The sequence below is a fragment of the Mytilus trossulus genome, chromosome 7 (genome assembly GCF_036588685.1).
Source record: "Mytilus trossulus isolate FHL-02 chromosome 7, PNRI_Mtr1.1.1.hap1, whole genome shotgun sequence".
NCBI lineage: Eukaryota > Metazoa > Mollusca > Bivalvia > Mytilida > Mytilidae > Mytilus > Mytilus trossulus.
In genome coordinates this window covers 43,504,425-43,523,437 of record NC_086379.1, presented here as the reverse complement: position 1 = coordinate 43,523,437, position 19,013 = coordinate 43,504,425, and the positions used below count along the sequence as shown (strand labels likewise).

Genomic DNA, 19,013 nt, shown 5'->3' with positions numbered 1-19,013 from the left:
TTCCTCCACCAATAAAAACTGGCCCCCACGAAATAGCCTATATGTGGTACTTCAAAGTGGCGTTAAAACACCAAAATTCAAAATCAAATCAGACTTATTGTAACTTGGATATACGTTTTAGTAGTTTATAATTCAAATATAAGAATTTTTAGATCAGAGAACATGAATATGACAGCTAATGTCCCTTTTATCTCAACACATGGCTTAGTTGATATATAAAAGTATATATATTTTGTTTTTTGTATAGTCACAAGATCGATGCCACCGTCTCCAACATCACTAGCCCAGTAGTAAGCACTTTATTATATGGAACATAACAGGAATGTCATACATTTTTGTCGATAAATAAGCATGAAAAAAGAGAGTTGTCTCATTGGCACTCACATCACATCTTCCTATAACTATAAAGCATTATTATGCAATGTAATGTAAGTGAACTTGAGCGCAAAAAATAATAAAAGAGAGTTCTGATGACCCCCAAATTACGCATATTTTATCTACGAAAAGGCAATAATAACTCTTTTGAAGATATTTGAAAAATAGCTAGACTAAAGTGTAAAACCATTCAAACGGGAAAATCAATTAACTAATCTATATAAAACAGTCTTGAAATTGTACACATTAGAGCGTGCACTTACAATGAAATTTTCCATATAATTAATATCTCCATGGGGCATAACTTTAAAAAAAAATATTTGATAAGAACATATTTTCGAACTTGTCAGAGAGAGCTGCTATAAACCTAGAATATAAGTTTTATTATAATCTGATTAGAATTGTTTCATTAGAGGGCAAAAAAGACAGTATGGGTGGTAGCCTGGTTTTTCTTGTTCCCCCTGTAAAACCTCCCTTGCGAGACAATAAAGTGAATAAATCTCAATCAACTGCAAACAAAAGCTTTCTACATAATTAAGTTTGCTGTAATAAACATGTGTAAATTTGTATAGAAAAACGATTCATGGTTAAAAAAAACTTCTTAAATAATAGTTTATATTGAAATTGTTGTTTGTGAAAATGCATGTACCAAGTCATTGACAGTTGTTATCCATTTGCTTGATGAGTTTAATCTTTTGATTTTGCAATTTTAATGAGGGACTTTCCGTTTTAAATTTTCCTCTGAGTTTGGTATTTTTGTGGTTTTACTTTTTCACTACAAGGCAGTTTTACTAACAGTATACATGTATTTTGCTTATAAGTGTACATATTTGCAGACTTGTAGCAAAACCCTTTTATCTTCATGTTTGTGCTTTAGTTGTTGCTCATTTCATTTAATTTCATGTTCTACATTGAAGTAGATTCCTAAAAAAAAGATATAAATAATCTGTGACCTTGAACTTTAATCTAGAGATTCAAACTTTGATCATGTCTAACCCTCTTTATAATCAAATTACGTCATGAAAACACAAGTTTCTATCAATTGTGAACAATAATCCCTATCCAAGTCAGCTAAAGGCATAGAAAGTATTAATACATGCATCTTCTTCAAAACATACAAGAACTTTTATTGACAAATATAAATGGAAATCTACATTATAAAAAAGAGCACTGAGACTATTCTATAAATAAATAACACTTATAAAAATTACGGTCATAACATATATGAAGATATCTACTTCTAAAATTCATAATCTACAAAAAAATATGAACTCACTGATAATTGGAACAGGAGGGTTTATTAATTTATGAAACAGTTAGCACAGAGAAAACTATTTATTTTTCATTTTAATGGATGGTGGGTGGGTAATTACCTTTGATTTTTATAATTTTAGAAAACATGTCCATTGCTGTATATTGTCTTAAAATGTCTGCAGATATTACAAAAGAGCCAAACAAATGTAACCAGGCAAAGTGTTTAATCTGCTTGGCCAACTGTAATATACAGTGCTTGATATGAGACAGAATAAAAATGTTGGTTTCTTATAAAAAAAAAATACAAAAGTTAAGACATAATTTATGAATATCTAGATTCAAAAATCTTTCAGATTCATTCTACAAACATAAAAGACTTATCTACTGTGGGCTCAAAGTAAATTGATAGACTGATACTAGCCAATTAATATATTACGTTGATCCATTTTCCTGAGGAGGGGTTTTCAAACATCCAAAGAAAAAATATGATAGCCTATAACAATGTTATCTTTCACACATCTAATCATCATTTTTTAATTCCAATACACCATCAAAATGGAATTCCAATTTTACAGATCTATACAATTACATACTAATCACTGAATGAAGGTCAGTTTACAAAGACCCGTGAGTAAGCACCAACAGAGTAAAGTACTGTAAATTCAGAAATTATTGTGAGGTTTTTATTATTGCGAAAAATGCGACAGAGTTGTCAACGCAATAATTTAAACTCGCATTTTGAAATGTTTCATATAAATTTAACAGGATTTTTACTTAAATTCGTAATAATTAAAATCGCATTTAAGTCTAGAATGACAAAATCGCAATAATAAATGCACGCAATAATTTCTGAATTTACAGTACTATTATAACAGAAATACTGAATGCCAAAGTAAATTAAAAAACATTGAAAAGACTAGAAATTCTATCATTTGCTATTAAGCATTGGAGTGTTTAAAGCAAGATAATATATTGAAACAATCACAAATTAAGCATGTAAAGTTAAACAGTCTACATGTAATACTTTTAACTGAGGGTGGATTCCTAAATTTTCAAACCACCAATATTCAAATGATTGAATAAATAATATAAATATGACACTTCCATGCATATTATTTTTATAAAACATATTCTATTTGTTCGACTATTTTACAATTGCAAACAATCAAAAAATATTATCACTTGTATAAAAGAAGTTTACAGCAAAAAATTATAAGTATCAAATCTGTACATCGAATACACTCTATCAGAACAATAGAAAATAATGTAAGACCCTTAGTTACTGAAAAAAAACTGGGAAAAAATCATTCTGAAAATTAAATTAAAACCGAAATTCAGGCTTTAATTCTTAAACATAAACGCTAAACAATGCTATCAAGAACAGCTTAAGTAGTTTATAGCATACTTTTAAAAACATCATTGATATAACTTTGTAAACAATATACAACAACAAAAATTCTTAAGGATATTCTATAATAAGTAACTAGCACTATATATTGAGAAATCTGAAAATCTATATACTAACATTTTAGATTTTTCAATTGCTCTTCAATATTATGTCTATTAATCAAATATGAGTATTCGTATATTCAAAACCCCACTAGTTTGATCCATAACTATTTTAGGAGTTACAAAAATTATTTTTTTATAATCATTGAAGATCTCCAATCTTTTGACAATAAAAATGTTATCAAAATCAATTCAAATAAAGTATTTGATTGTAATTATCTTAAATGAAAAAGGTTTTGATTCATATTTAATAATTTGTTTCCAAAAAGATAAAATTTTGTCATGTTTTGATGTTACAAAATAAATAGAATGTTGTCATAAATAATGAAAAGATTAAAAATTACACAATATCTGTATGGGAAGATAGTAATTCACATAATTATTAATTTCAAAAAAAATAATTGTAATGAGAATTTTTTTTTTTTTAAATTTAAAAAAAAAATCCTATCATTCAGCCTTTGGTCGAGAAAGTTTCATAAAACTTTTAATGGCACAACTACTAATTATTATGGCATTCTCATGGCAAGATATATCTTGCTTTATTTAAATGAGTGTATTTGCTACATCTAGTAACAGCATTATGTTGGAGTATTTTTCAAGGAAAATAAAAAAAACAAATTACTTGACTCAATGGCATTTAATATTCAAATAAATGAAGGCACTACACTATTGATATAAAAGAAAAGTCAGAATTCAACAATTCAGTTGATCTATAATAAGAAGATGTGGTATGAGTGCCAATGAGACAACGCTTCATTCAAGTCACAATTTGTAAAAGTAAACCATTATAGGTCAAAGTATGGTCTTCAACACTGAGCTCTGGCTCACATTGAACTATAAAAGACCTCAAAACTGATGTGTAAAACCATTCAAACAGGAAAACCAACAGTCTCATAAAAGTTTTTCATGATCTTTGATCTTTATTCTCAAATATTTCTTAGAACAAGTGGTAAATTCTATGTATGGCAAAATACCACCGTTTTAAAGTTGTTTTCGTTACATGTTTTTAAAACATGGAGGATGTATTTATTGAGGATTATTTTATTATAATTTTTTTTCTGGGAGGGGGAATATAACTAGTATGTCATGGGAGAATTTATTTTCAAAAGAATGAAAAATTAGCTGTCTAAAAGAGAGGAAAAAATATCTTCCAATACTTTTTTTTAGTTTAAACACTTGCAATCCAATATTTATTGGTCAATGCATAATATCCTTTGCCTTTATTATCTAGATCTGACAGGATTTAAACTACTAGTAGCACTTAAACCATTTTTCAGTCATGGTACAGATAATAGATATTACAACAAACAGTAAAAAAAAGCTAAACATATCACAGCAAAACCTATTCTGAAATGTGTTCATTTACTCTGAACGTTTTCAAACCAGAGGCTTATTTGAATCTATAGTTGCTTACCTAGTAACAATGTATACTGTATGGGTATTAAAGTGTAAATATCTGTATGGAGATCATACTTTTAAAAGTTGCATAGAGATCTTGTTATATCTTTGTGGAGTTCAAGCTCTGAGCACCTGTATGGAGATCTTGCAATATCTTTATGGAGGACAAGCTCTGAGCAGCTATATGGAGATCTTGGTCTAAATAGCTATATGGAGTTAAAGCTCTTAAAAGTTGTATTGAGATCAAGCTCTAAAAATTTGAATGGAGATCTTGCAATAGCTATACAGAGTTCAAGCCCTTAACTGCTTTATTGAGATCTTGGTCTAAATAACTGTATTGAGATCAAGCTCTAAACAGCTTTGGAGATTAGGCTCTAAATCATATTTATCATTGAAGGGTTAATTTTCATGTTTTAATTTTCAAAATCAATTCAGCTAATATGGGTTTTTTGAATTTTTCTAAGCATGTCCAGGAAGAAAGTATGCATCATCATTGTTATATTCATTGAAATGTAATGTTACACAAACTATAATCATTTGCTCTAGTGATCCTCTATACCAGGTAAGCAAATATACTAATACTGGCAACACAAATATCACTAAAAAGGAAAGAGTACAAAGACGAGCTTCAACAATCCTTTTCCTATCTAACAATACTCTGGTCATGATAAAAAAAACTCACAAACAATATACAAATAAACTAGTAGATCTATAAAAACACCTCACAAACAATATACAAATAAACTAGTAGATCTATAAAAACTATTATTGTGAAATTATGCTTCATCTGTGACATTGTCATGCTATTCTTGCCATTAAATACTGTTGAAATGGATATGCTAAATGTGACCAGGTAGGAAACAAATCTTAAATGTGACCTTATAATTTAGCTGGATTACCTTAAAGGAGCCCCAAATAAAGAATACAAGGATAGGAATCTCTAATTATAATTCTACTAGAAATTCATACAATGTGTTATCTGACATTTTAAAGTTTCTTTTTCTGTATAAGTTATTATTTTAATGATACTTTTATTACTGATTTTGATTGTTATAACAATACGAAAGAACTAGGTTCCATGTTTAACCATGTAAATGCAAGATAAAAAAAAATTGAACTGCAATAATGGAAAAAATCTTGAATATTGTTTTTTGTCATGTGTGATGTCACAAACGAAGTACAAATCACCCTTATGATTGAGAGATACAATGTACAAACCGGCATAGCATTAAATAAATAAATATATATCTAAAAATAACCTTCATCATAAATGCATAGCAAGTTCATCATGGTCATGGCCTAACAGGTGAGTACAAATAGCATAGTAATGCCAAAGGGCACCACCAGCAACAAAACAATGCCAAATGGCATGTGCAAATGGCATACGACCGTCCATTTTGAAGAAAACCACACCTAATATATAAGTAGCTCCTCCTAAGGCTAATTCGAACATACCAGCTGCTTGCCTCTGTAAAGGATAAAAATATATATGTGATCTTCGAATAAAGGTAAGAAATAAAAAAACAAGAAAATATATACAAATAATAAAATTACCATTGGCCATATCAGATTTAGAGGTTCTTTACTTTCATTGTTGTTCTCTTTCTTGAAGGTTTGTTAGATAGTGCAGGATTTTTTTAAATTTGGTTTTCTTGATTAAACTATTAATGTTAAATTCCGATGGAATAAATACTTTGACAAATATACTTCGTATGTAATATATTGTTTTGGATAAAGTGAAATATGCTTACATTACACTTAATATTAATTTATTTGCCTTCAATTTTGTTGAGGTTAATGTACCCCAACAGTTTTCTTTTTGCAAAGGTGTTGACTTTTTATGACTTATAGATAATTTTTCATAGCCTTGAACTTTCTTTTTTTTCAAATTGCAATGATTTTTTAATCTTTTAGCTTTTGCTATAACTTTCTTCTATTCCTACACTTTAAAAAATACAGATCTTTGAATCATTGCATGTAAATCATTTCATTAAGGGAGAAAGATAACAATGATACAATTATCTTCAAACTCATCATAAAAGCAGAATCTAATATAATTCAAATACTTTGACCTGTGATATATGTGCCAATTAATTTTGTGCCTTTATAATGGTTTATCAAATATTTGTTATGAATACATTAGGTTTTGCATATGCAATAACCTCAAAATTGTCCAGGGCAAAAAAGAGTTTATTGATATTGTGCCCCGATTCCAAATAATGTGACCTCATTGCGTCCTTAAGGAAAACGGCGAATAATGACGGTGTTTTAATTGAACTTCTTTCTCCCCTCTTCAAAACTTAACTATGTGATAAATAGATTATAACATGTCTTTTCCATATTGGCCCTGGTATCATCCCTCGACCCATATCGGCCCTCGGCTAAAGTCTCGAGGTTGATATGGGAGTCTCGGGATGACAGAGGAATATGAATAAGATCCTTTCAAATAAATTTTCATCTGTTTACTTCATGCTCACAATCTAAAGATCCAAAGCCTACTATTTGTTTTTTACTTACTTGTAAACAGACAACAATAGCAGGACAGACACCAATTATTAAATACAGCAATAATTCAAGTATCTTATATCTGAAAATAAAAAGAGAAAAGCATTTTAACAGTGTGTCCATTATAAGGAAAACCAAATGTATTGAAATACTGAAAATCAATTCACTTTTCATTTTGAGTACATTGTACTACATGTACCCAGTATTTTAATTTTTTGTTATATTTGGTATAAAATAGTATTCACATTCTCAAATTAACAAATACTTTGGGGTTTACAAAAACAATTTAATATTTCTAATTAATGAGAGGGGGTAGGAGGGGTCCTGATCCCGAATCCCGGGCTTAAAAACACGAAATCCCAAGGTCTCGAAATTCGAAAAAAGAATTCCTGGAATGAAAGGGTCAATCCCGAAATCCGGAGCTATTAATCACCCGATCCCGGAGTCCCGATAAAGGTCCTATCCCCCCCTCATTAATACAAATCAAAATGTTTGGTGTAATACATGGGCATCTTAAAAAATTGTGTGATGTATGAAAAGAAAAATTCATATTTGCAATGATAAACACAGGGTCTGAAATTATTTGGAAAAACTTACTTTTCATGAAAGATATATTGATAGAGTATTCCAACAACTGCCATTGTCCATACAATACTTAATACTTCATCTCCAATACCATTAAATTCTCTTAATGTTAACCTAAATATAAATAAAATATACAGTTTCACTTAATTTGATATTAGACACAATTGACATTTTTTTTGTAATAAAATAGTTCCTCTGTTATGAAGACCTTCTCAAGAGGTACTGATCATCTTAAAACTTGTACAAAAAAATCAAAGTCTTCTGTGTGATTCCTATCCCTACGTATTTGAATGCCTTTAAAAAATGTGCCCACTAACCCCATCTTCCTTTTTTATAAATCTTTTACATGTACGTACATGTATAGTTGTAAGTGTAATTTATGCCATTTGTAAAAGTCTTATAAAATCGTTGTTATTTTTTAATAGTTAAAAGAACTTAAAATTGTCAATGAGAAAGCTATGAAAAAAATCAAGAAAGATCATTTTCCCGCCAAAACTCAAATGGCTAATATTTTAAAATCAAGCACACAGACCTATTTTTTTTTTCGCTCTATAAGTTCCTTCTTTTAATCCCCTATCAATATATACTAGTGTTTTTTATTCTGAAACTGAGCAGCTATGAATTTTTTAGTTATCAGTTAAATAATTTCAGTTGATTTTGGTTAAGTGTACTTCGGCACTCAAACCACATCTTCTTACATCTATTTTGTAAACTTACCACGGCGTATATGATGATGCAATAAATAAATAAATAACTGCTCTATCTCCTATATGAAATATATATTTCAGTGTTCTGAAAAGATAAAATGTGAATAAAAGACTTTTTTTTAAAACATGCATGTGAAGTGCTGAAACAGTGTTCAATGGAGACCATACATTTTTATTGCTAACTCTAGGTCTTTTTTTTTCACAATTTTTCTGTTTAGCAAACTAGTAAAACTTTCCTAGCCAACAAAAAAGTCATGTGGATGCTTCAAAGACTTTAAATACTGATACTTCTTGCTTCAAATAAATACTGAATGCTTTAGCAATGTATATGACAAAGACATGAAAATAATAACTTTTTTGTTAGATTTTTATCAGATATTTGAACTACAGGGTGTTTTTTTTCTTGTTCTTTGAGAAGTCATCTTTAAAGCACCTTATATAAATTAAATGAATCAATGGTTCTTTTGAAAACTCTAGAAAATTCCTAAATTCTCAAAATTACTCTTTTTTCATCTTCTTCATTTTCCACTCCTATGCTATTTCATAATTTATAATTATCATTTATTTCTTTATTTGCATATTTTTCATGTTATTTTTTAATTATTTTTCTGTTCCATAAAAAGTGTCAAATATTTCCAATTATAATGTGTTTATGGTGCAATGCATATATCTTACATGTATTTTATTGTATGTTTGTCATGTATAGATGAAAATTATAAAAAAAAAAGAGAAGAAAAGTTACTAAGAAGAGATGTTACTATAACAAGGTTAAAACTTAATGCCCAGTATGCTACGACAGTGGCATAATAAAGTTTTATCTTGTCAAAACCATCGTTATAAAGTCCACCTTTGAAATTCAAAAAGATCTTTTGATTGATTGATTAATTAGTGTCAAACATTATTTTCAGCATTCTTATACTCTTTCTTAAGGGCATATCCAACAGTTTATTTTTGACGGTTAGAATTTTTTCCCGTTAAGACATTTCATTCTTCAATTGACAGAGAATAAAATTTTGCCAAAAAAAATATTTGTTGTCGAGTTGGATTTTGCAAAAAATACTGCTGAAAATTGAACCTTTTTGCAATTTTGAAGAAAAAACCTTTTTTTATTTAAAAAAAATAAATATGAATTTTTAATCAACATATACTTATATAATGAGGCTCAAATTGAAGCAAATTAGTTCAAGATGGTTAGAAAAATCTTACTTTACCATTTAAAGAATTAATTCTTACTCAAATTAAGCCAAAAACGTCATGGTTACCCCAAAAAACGGCAAGAAATGAACATTTGAAATACACATTTTAGATTTTTTTAAATATTTCTAACGGTGTCGATTTGACCAAAGTAAGATATGTTATTCTTTGAAAAAAATGGAACGTCATAACGTTTTGAAAAATATTTGTCACCGTACTCGTTTTTGAGAAAAATCGAGTAATACAATATTGTTTACTCAATCCCTTCCGTAGGCCTCACAAATTGCGACAAAAAATAAGACGTTTCGGGACGTAACGTTATAGTTCCCGCTAATTTTTCAAGGCAGTGCGACGGTGTTGCAGACAAATGTATTTTTACACTGAGACTTTGTTGGATAGTTGTCTCGACAGCAGTCATGTCGTATCTTCTTATTCATAATGGACCAGTATCTGTACGAGATAACAATTCAGTTAGCTTTATTATTATGTTCGTCAAAATTGTGAAACCCGGGTGTGAAACATGCAAACCATTAACCCGAATAATTCAGTCGTTATATTCCGCTGATCTACGATTACTACCTCGCAAGTAGGAGAGATCGATTACGGGGAGGGACTGAATTATTCGGGTTAGAAAACCATGGAATTACAAACTATTAAAATAGTCCCCGGCTCTCGTATACGGTAGTTCATATCTCTTTTACAACAAACGAATTACACGTTAGAAGTCCGTTTCTGTGTGTCGGTCTATAGTACAAAGCAGGGTTAATTTTCATATTATATTTACATTTGATGTTTTTCATTTAATATGCCACTTGACGTCCGTCGTCATTATTTATTTTACCATTACTTTACAAAGAAGTGCTTTTCTAACACTGATTTACATTACACTGTCTATATAATTTCACATATCGAATTCAAATAAGAGCACGTGAAATTTTGCAACCAAACACTTGTCTAAAATCTCACCGACTCCGTATTATATATTCCTGTTGCAGTTTTGGGTTTTTCTCTTTACAGGCTTCTATATAGCTATAACAAAAATCTGTATGTTGACTCTTAGTGTTTTAAATTATATGTGTCGTTGGGTTGCTGAGGTATTAATGTATACCTTTAAAATCTTTATCACAAAAAAAGGATTGATTGGGTATAAAAATATTCACATCTCTGGACTGCTCCTGTCCGACAGTTACGTGTATATATTTGCTAAAATTGGGTGCGACCGTTTAGCTGCTCGGATGTATAAATTTGCAGCCTCATTTAGTCGAAATAAAAATGTCGTAATATCAGATGCATAGAGTAAGGAGAGTTTCGCGCTATCTTTACGTTAAATACCATCTAAATAAATGGTTGAAGGGATAAAGGAACTTCGAATAAAATCTCTAAACAACAACAAAGGTCACATGAATCTTGAAGTTGCGCCTTTTGCAGTTGTAGATGAAAAAATACTTTGATGAACAAAACAGATCAGTTTGACATTAACTTGAGCATAAACGAAACGACCAAAAAATGTTGAATGTTATAATAAATTGTGGACATTTTTTTCGTGTGTTTTTGCTTTTATCATGTTTATGACATATTTTCTATAATTTATATAAGTATATGAAATTGACACTCTGACAGTATTTTTTCCAACCAAACGAGCCAGACTGCCGTGGTTTTACGCTTCAATATATGAGTTATTGCATATATATACAATGGAAATTGTTTTCTGTTCTACTGCCCTCTACATAGTTTGGTTGTATACAATGTAACCACTGATGTAGACTACTATATTATTATTGATTATTAAAAAAAGTGAATTCAAAGAGAAAGATGCGGAAAGAAATTCTAAAATTTTCGTTTAGAAATAAGATATAAAATAAAAATAAAAAACCAAAACTGGAACACTGTTTGCGACAATTATCAGTTGAGAACTAATGATTATGCATCACTATATGAAACTGATGAATTGATTGCTGCCGTGCTCCAGTGGCAAATATATCACGCATATTTACGACGAGGTGAGAGTGGATCGATTGATACATTATCAAGATGTAAAGAGTGTACTAGCGGTAAAACGTATGCCGTACTAGATAAAGTTGAATCATGATCAAAATCGTGAGTAAAGCTAATAGCCCCCCCCCCTCCCCAATTTTGAATTATGGTATTTTGTCCATGGCTGGTTTTTAACCTGTCCTGTTATGGACCCACTGACTGAAAAGGGCGTGTCTAATTGGTAAAGACACCTACACTGGTTTTTTTTTTTGTATTAAATTATATTTGTTTCCTCAGACATAAGTAAACAACAACATCGTCGGATATTTTCTACTTGTATGTCAGTGTATATATTACAATGTTTTCCTATTTCAATATTTTTTTATTACTGTGTCATCTTTTGATTTACATTGTTTACCGGTTAAAGTTCATATTCATTTAAAGAGCTACTGAATATCTATTAGCACTTCAACACGCAAAGCTAGATGCATGATAACTGCTTGTTTACGCCGTATTTTATTTTTCTCAAGAAACCATATTTTTTCATCTTTCTCAAGTAAAACCAAACTTTAAGTTTTCTATCCTGAATGACAAAATCTCGGAAAAAGTTGGTATTAAAAGAACTAATTACAATTTGTGTAACATTCTTATGCAATAATAAATCATTATCCATTTGCTCTCGTTGTTTTCTACTGTATTGAAGATAATTTTAATAAAACGGAACTTGAGTGAGTATGGTCTAGTAATGATTAAGATAATTGCAGTTCTTTTGTAATAGACCAAAAGGACAAAGATATATTTTAAGTTATGAGTTCTAGTTCTGTTAATATTCTGTATGATTTATTTTCCGATTCCCGCCGTGCCCTTTCCAATGAGTAAAGAAACCGCCCTTTCCAGACGGCCATTATGACGTCGTTGAAACACTGTGAAATTGCGGGAAACAATAGACGACGTTTACGTTTGTTATTACCTCCCCTGAAACTGTTGGATATGCCCTTAATCAATTTTTTTTATTGTAGGAGGAAACCTGCAGGGAGGGCCTGGAGAGAACCACACACATATGAGTGGAATGCTGACAATCCTGGTCAGTTATGTTTGGAGTAGAGCACAGCTGACACATGTGGGATTCAAATTCACAACCTCAGTGTTAATATAATTGTGATACAGTAGTTTGACTTTTAGACCACTTGAACACTGAGGTCTGAAAGATTTTCTGAAAATATTTGTAAACAATGACCATTTCAGTATTATTTACAATTAGCAATTTATAATTACTGTAAACCAACTTATTTTCGCAAAAATACTTTATTTCGCGTTTTTACCAAGCTAGTCAACTTCGCGGCGATTTAATTTTGTGATTTTCTTATTTACTGAATGACATTGCATATATCTTACATGTATTTCATTGTATGTTTGTCATGTATAGATGAAAATTATAAAAAAAACTAGAGGCTATAAAGAGCCTGTGTCGCTCACCTAAGTATATGTGAATTAAACAAAGGACGAAAAATGGTTAAAAATTGACTATAAAGGGCAATAACTCCTAAAGGGGTCAACTGACCATTTTGGTCATGTTGACTTATTTGTAAATCTTACTTTGCTGAACATTATTGCTGTTTACAGTTTATCTCCATCTAAAATAATATTCAAGATAATAACCAAAAACAGTAAAATTTCCTTAAAATTACCAATTTATGGGCAGCAACCCAACAATGGGTTGTCTGATTCATCTGAAAATTTCAGGGCAGATATATCTTGACCTGATAAACAATTTTACCCCATGTCAGATTTGCTCAAAATGCTTTGGTTTTTGAGTTATAAGCCCAAAACTGCATTTTACCCCTATGTTCTATTTTTAGCCATGGTGGCCATCTTGGATGGTTGACCGGGTAAAAAAACACAAACATTAAACTAGATACATCAATGATGATTGTGGCCAAGTTTGGTTTAATTTGGCCAAGTAGTTTCAGAGAAGAAGATTTTTGTAAAAGTTAACGCTGGACGACAGACGACAGACGATGGACAACGGACGCCAAGTGATGAGAAAAGCTCACTTGGACCTTCGGGCCCCGTGAGCTAAAAAAGGGAAGAGAAGTTACTAAGAAGAGATGTTACTATAACAAGGTTAAAACTTAATGCCCAGTATTCTACGATAGGGAAAGATCCAAGTAATACCCTTTCACAACGACTTAATTTCGCGTTATTTTTCTACTCGCAAAAGTTGCGAAAATAAATCGCTTGCGAAATTAAGTTGGTTTACAGTATGCCCATATCAATGATAATTCATGTCAACACAAAAGTGCTGACTACTGGGCTATTGATACCCTCTGGGAATAAAAACTCGACAAACAGTGGCATTGTAAATATCAATTTCCATCAGAATTTGTTTGAGGTGAAAAAGTCCCTAGATTCTGTTTCCTACTTACTTGCACTCTCCCATAAATGCGAACAGATGAAACAGACTAGATGTAGTAAACAATGATATCAATGCAAATCCAAATATCCATGCTATAAATGTCTGTAGCTTTGTCTTTGCTATACATACCATCCACCATGTACCAAACATACTAGGTATGATCATCATCTGAAAGGTAGAGCATAATTTGCATACCTGTAGCCAGGGGGGGAATCGGGGGGTTCGGACGAACCCCTCCTTGAAAACAAATAAGCACTGTTAAAGTCAATGTTCTGATCGAATTGTGACTGTTAAAGTCAAGTTTGTGAGTCCGACAAACCACCCCCCCCCCCCCCCTGGAAATTCCTGGCTACGGGCCTGATTTGATGAAAGTTACATACAAATAAATGGAAACTTTATTAGACTTTCTACTTTGAAGTGATATGCTGAGAGCCAAACAAAAATTATGGTAGGCATATATTTTGCATGAATTACCTATTTACCACAGTGTATATTTTGTTACCATTTTAACCATCTCAAAGCTAACTGTCAATTTAACAAAAATAATTACTTATTGAAGTATTCAAATATAGAAAAATATTAAACTTGTGACCAAACAACACTAATTACCAACCAATGCCCTAAGCACCTAGTTGCATATTTTTTTTGTATTTTGAATTTTTCAAATAGGTATTCTATAATTATAAAATGTAGATCATGGACACATACCTGTATGTGTTCCTTGTAGTATTAACTTAAATAATGTGTAAAAAGAAAATTCAAATCAGTTAAGGTTAAGTTACCACCATTGATTTCCCCTATTAGTCTTTGTTAAATTTGCACTTTTCAAAAAAATGTGCAGAATTTATCTTTGTTTCAAATAAAGAAATACTTGACATGAGTAGAGTTTTATCCTGTCCATGACAATAGAAAAAAAATCACATACATTTCATCCCATTTAAGAAAATAACCATCACTGGAAGTAAACTGATCAAATTTCTCCTCTTATTTAACCTGTGTACAAGATTTAGTCACCATGTAACCTCAAGTTTTCAAAATATTCTATAGAAACCCCAAATAAAAAATAATGGTGTTTTGAAATACCCTAGACATATCATTGTATATGTTTATGACACAGAAATGTTTAACTGCAATAAAATGTAGGAGTAATTACCTACAACTGTCAAACTCGACCTATTTTCGTATGTGACATACCATGATTTGGTGGTATATAACACCTAACTATAGTCAATCTGAACATAGACTTACCCCATGTGTAACAATGTTAGCAATGTGTTCATAATCTGTAGGAATATAGGCCTGTCCTTTTCCTGCTTTGGGATTTTTTAACCTGAAAAATAAATCCAAACTTGATAGGGTTTTTTTTTTATTCAAACACAAACAATTTATTAAGCAACATTAATGTTACCGAATTTATGCAATTCAATTGTAATAGGAGAGCATGAATTTAATTACAAAATGATCTCCACCAGAACTTAAACCCAGGACCTCTGTGATACAAGGCAGTGCTTTAACCAACTGAGCTAAAGAAGTACTTCCTTAGCTCAACCACTTAGGGCTGACTAAGTATCTACCAAATTTTCTAAGGTAGGCAATCCAGTCATACAATCAACTGCCAAATGGAACCGATGATTAATTGATAAGCTATATATGATCAAACAATATTCAATTTTCACAATTAATATCTGTATCCTGTATCCCCCCTTTTTTATTTTCATACATTTAGGTCATTGTACGTACAAGTACATGTTGTATGCATGGTTCAATATAATAAGGTTTTCAAGCAAGTTAAATTCAGATATAGGGTATTGGTGATGTCCTAATTTTCTTTTAACTTTTTTAGACAGTTTGCAATTTGCCCACATTTCCCTATTTGTTATATTTTAGCACCAAATCGTTGTCTATCCTTTATATTTCTGCTGATCTTTCTATATAATACTATTGGTCCATGATTTTCCATTCTATTTATCACATCCAGACCTTTAGATATACATTATTGTACCTTGTAAAATCACAGCATGACAGGCGTGTTTTTATAGGTTGCACCACCATCTTTCTTTTTTCAACTACCTGTAAATTTGAAAACATCAAATTAATTATTAAAACATGACAAAGTACCACACATGACTTCCGAAACGAGTCTTGTTGTTTGAAAAAGAAGATAGTTTAAAGTAGTAGAAAAGAAAAGAAGTTGATTTTTTTATACAGACTGACATGACTTACAAGTACCCAACCATGTTCACTCTGTGTTTTTGTTAGATGTATTTCTATTTGTTTCCATCTGATGAGTTAAGCCTTTTACAACTGACTTTTATAGTTCATTCATAATTTATACTAATACACCACTGAACATGGTAAGGACGAGGGTGGTGATCCTGCTCGCATTTTTAGCTCCACCATTTTCTGAATGTATGTGCCTGTCTAAGTCAGAATCCTGTAATTCAGTGGTTGTAGTTTGTTGCTGTGTTACAATTACTTTTTTTTGTACATTAATCATGTTAATTAGTCACTTATATTTCTCATTTGAATATGTTTTACATTTGTCATTTCATGGCATATTATAGCAGATTGTGCAGTGTATGTTTTTCTCATTCTTGAAGGATGTACAGTGACCTATAATTGTTAGCTTCTGTGTCATTTGGTCTCTTGTCGAGTTATCTCATTCGCAATCATACCACATGGCACATCGTCTTTTTATATTATCTCCTTGTATGTCAATTGCACTTTCTGAAATGGTATGTGCTCAAGAAAATAATTTTTCTGTGCGCTCTTTTGAGTAACCCTTCTAGCATCAGCAAAGAAAGATACATGAATATGAGAGAACAGAGGATATGAAAGAATAATTAAAGAGTTCATGGTGATTTCAAGATACACATAGACTGTAAGATTCCTGATCATGTGCCTAAACACATTCACCTATATGTAAGTCCAGTATGACATTACTCATAAACTTTAGTCTTAGTACCATTAATGATGAAACATGCAAACAGTGGTGTCAACATATATATTGACCTTAGGATCAGGACTCTGGGGAGTGATTGTTATTTATAGATTAGAAGACAGTTTAAGGTTCCTATTGCTTTGAAATTCAGCTCTCTACAGTATTTAACCAGGAAACGTACTTTTCGATCTCTATATGTAGCTAGGGGGTATGTCATTTCTCCAGAGCCAGAGGCGTGTAACATCGGTTATCTAATTTTTATGAATATTTTTGATAGGTTGTCGTACCTACTTTTCATCACTGACACATTGAAACAACTAGAGGTGTTGTCAGGCACTAGGCCTCTGAGTTATTGGGCGAAGCGGCGCCGAATGATTGACCGAAATCGTTGGTTGTTGGGTGATTTTCCAAGAAAATAATATTACACCTGGGTCTTAAAGTGTTTCACTTCAAATAATGCATAGGCCTTGTTAAAAACAAATTAAAGATTCAATTTATATTGTTCGGAATTTTTTTAGTTTTCCTTGCAACGAACTAAAATAAGAGAGGTTTCAAAGGGATTATATAAATACATCTGATTACCAACACAAAATATTACGACAAAACGAAAATGAAGACCACTATTTAAAGTATTCATTGAACTTACTGTGCTTATCCAGTAACCATTGGGGTATCACATTAGCAAAGACTAAAACAGTTTACCAAATTGCAGTTAGATTTCTACTCCAACTAACTGATCAACTGGTAAAATATTTTAGCAGATTGCTCAAGTGAAATGTTGTTAGTAAGAAGTGAGTGCTGTAAAATAAAAAGTAAAACTTACCATCCAAAACCAGTTAGTCGATACCTTTGACATTCATTTCCAACAAAAATAATAGCTTACTATAGTATGAGTCACTGAATAAAAAGGTCTAATTTTGACATGGAAACTTTTATCATAAATAAATATTATAAATGAATAGTTCAAAAAATTGTTTTGTAGGTGTATATTTTATAGCTTTGTCTTCTAAGAGAAAATTATTGTGCAATTGTGATTCAAATAATATTTTCTATACAAATTACTGATCTGCTTACTGATACCCCAAAGGTCACTGGATAAGCACTGTAAAAATTAATAAAATATGATATTTCTTTTACTAATCATTATATAAACCAAGGATACTATGCAAATCCTTAATAATGAAAGTAAAACTTTCACATAATGTAAATATGATTAAATTTTCTTTGGACTTTCATGCGCAACACAGTGGCAGAATAATCAGACAGTTGATTGCGGCCGCTTAACTGGAAGAAGAAGAAGAAAATAGTGTAATAATAATTCGTCTTGAAGTTGAGTGAACAGCCGGTATATGGCTAAATTTTGCCGTCAAAATAAGGTAAGAATTCAGTAACATCGAAGATAAATTATTCCGTCCATGAATTATGCGTGTTCAGTTATTTGAGAAAAATACTGATTTCAGTATTGAAAGTGAAACAAGGGTATAGCATTTGATTGACTGACTTGATCCACCAAGAAGAAAAAAAGACCTATCTAACAATCCAATTGCACGAGTTCGCTACCTGTTTATGCATATGTAAATGTTTACATCGCTTATCATCGTCGGTATTCTTAAAATGTCAACTCGATAGTTAATTATAGAAAGCGTCTAAATTAAAATACACACGAAACATTTAAGGCCTAATTTATAACAATACAGTTTATGATAGACATGATCCATTGCTAACCACTCTATGAAGACTCCTGGCTTGGGACTCGCACCTAAAGAATGAGAATGGTTAAACATGTTGTATAAAATTCTCAACCCTTCCCTTTGTCTGGGACATGGATGTAGTAGCATAACACAAGGACACACTTTAAAAATTACCGTTGCAATTGGCTTACCAAAAAGATATATATAAAAGTAAAAAAAAAAACTAACTGAAAAAAAAACAATATTAACAGATGACACCAAAAAGGAGTACTACGCATTTATAGTAAGCTTGTTCGAATTTAATTATATACTAACAAATAAGTCATGTCCTTTCAGACTAAAGGTTGTTGTACTTTGGTGTGTTTACCATTTGTCGGGATCTATAAATTGGAACTGTGTTAAACAAAGAAAATACTTTTTTTTTTCTCGAATAGAGGACCCATGACGACAATCCTTTAGACACG

General features: G+C 31.0%; 1 protein-coding gene across 4 annotated transcripts; it reads right to left on the bottom strand.

The window, feature by feature from the left end:
* Positions 1 to 4,296: 4,296 nt before the first annotated feature.
* LOC134725118 (monocyte to macrophage differentiation factor-like) lies at positions 4,297 to 17,398 on the bottom strand. Of its 4 annotated transcripts, none has more exons than XM_063588667.1 (8): positions 17,040 to 17,152; positions 15,920 to 15,987; positions 15,166 to 15,247; positions 13,928 to 14,085; positions 8,344 to 8,418; positions 7,639 to 7,740; positions 7,054 to 7,123; positions 4,297 to 6,004 (listed from the first exon to the last, which is right to left on the bottom strand). In XM_063588667.1, the coding sequence occupies exons 1-8, from the start codon at positions 17,100 to 17,102 to the stop codon at positions 5,801 to 5,803; spliced, it is 822 nt and encodes a 273-aa protein (XP_063444737.1). In that variant the 5' UTR covers positions 17,103 to 17,152; the 3' UTR covers positions 4,297 to 5,800. The 4 variants fall into 4 exon arrangements, with proteins under 4 accessions (XP_063444737.1, XP_063444739.1, XP_063444738.1 ...); XM_063588669.1 differs by having other exon boundaries at positions 4,298 to 6,004; positions 17,146 to 17,398; XM_063588668.1 differs by having other exon boundaries at positions 4,298 to 6,004; positions 17,150 to 17,398.
* Positions 17,399 to 19,013: the final 1,615 nt, after the last annotated feature.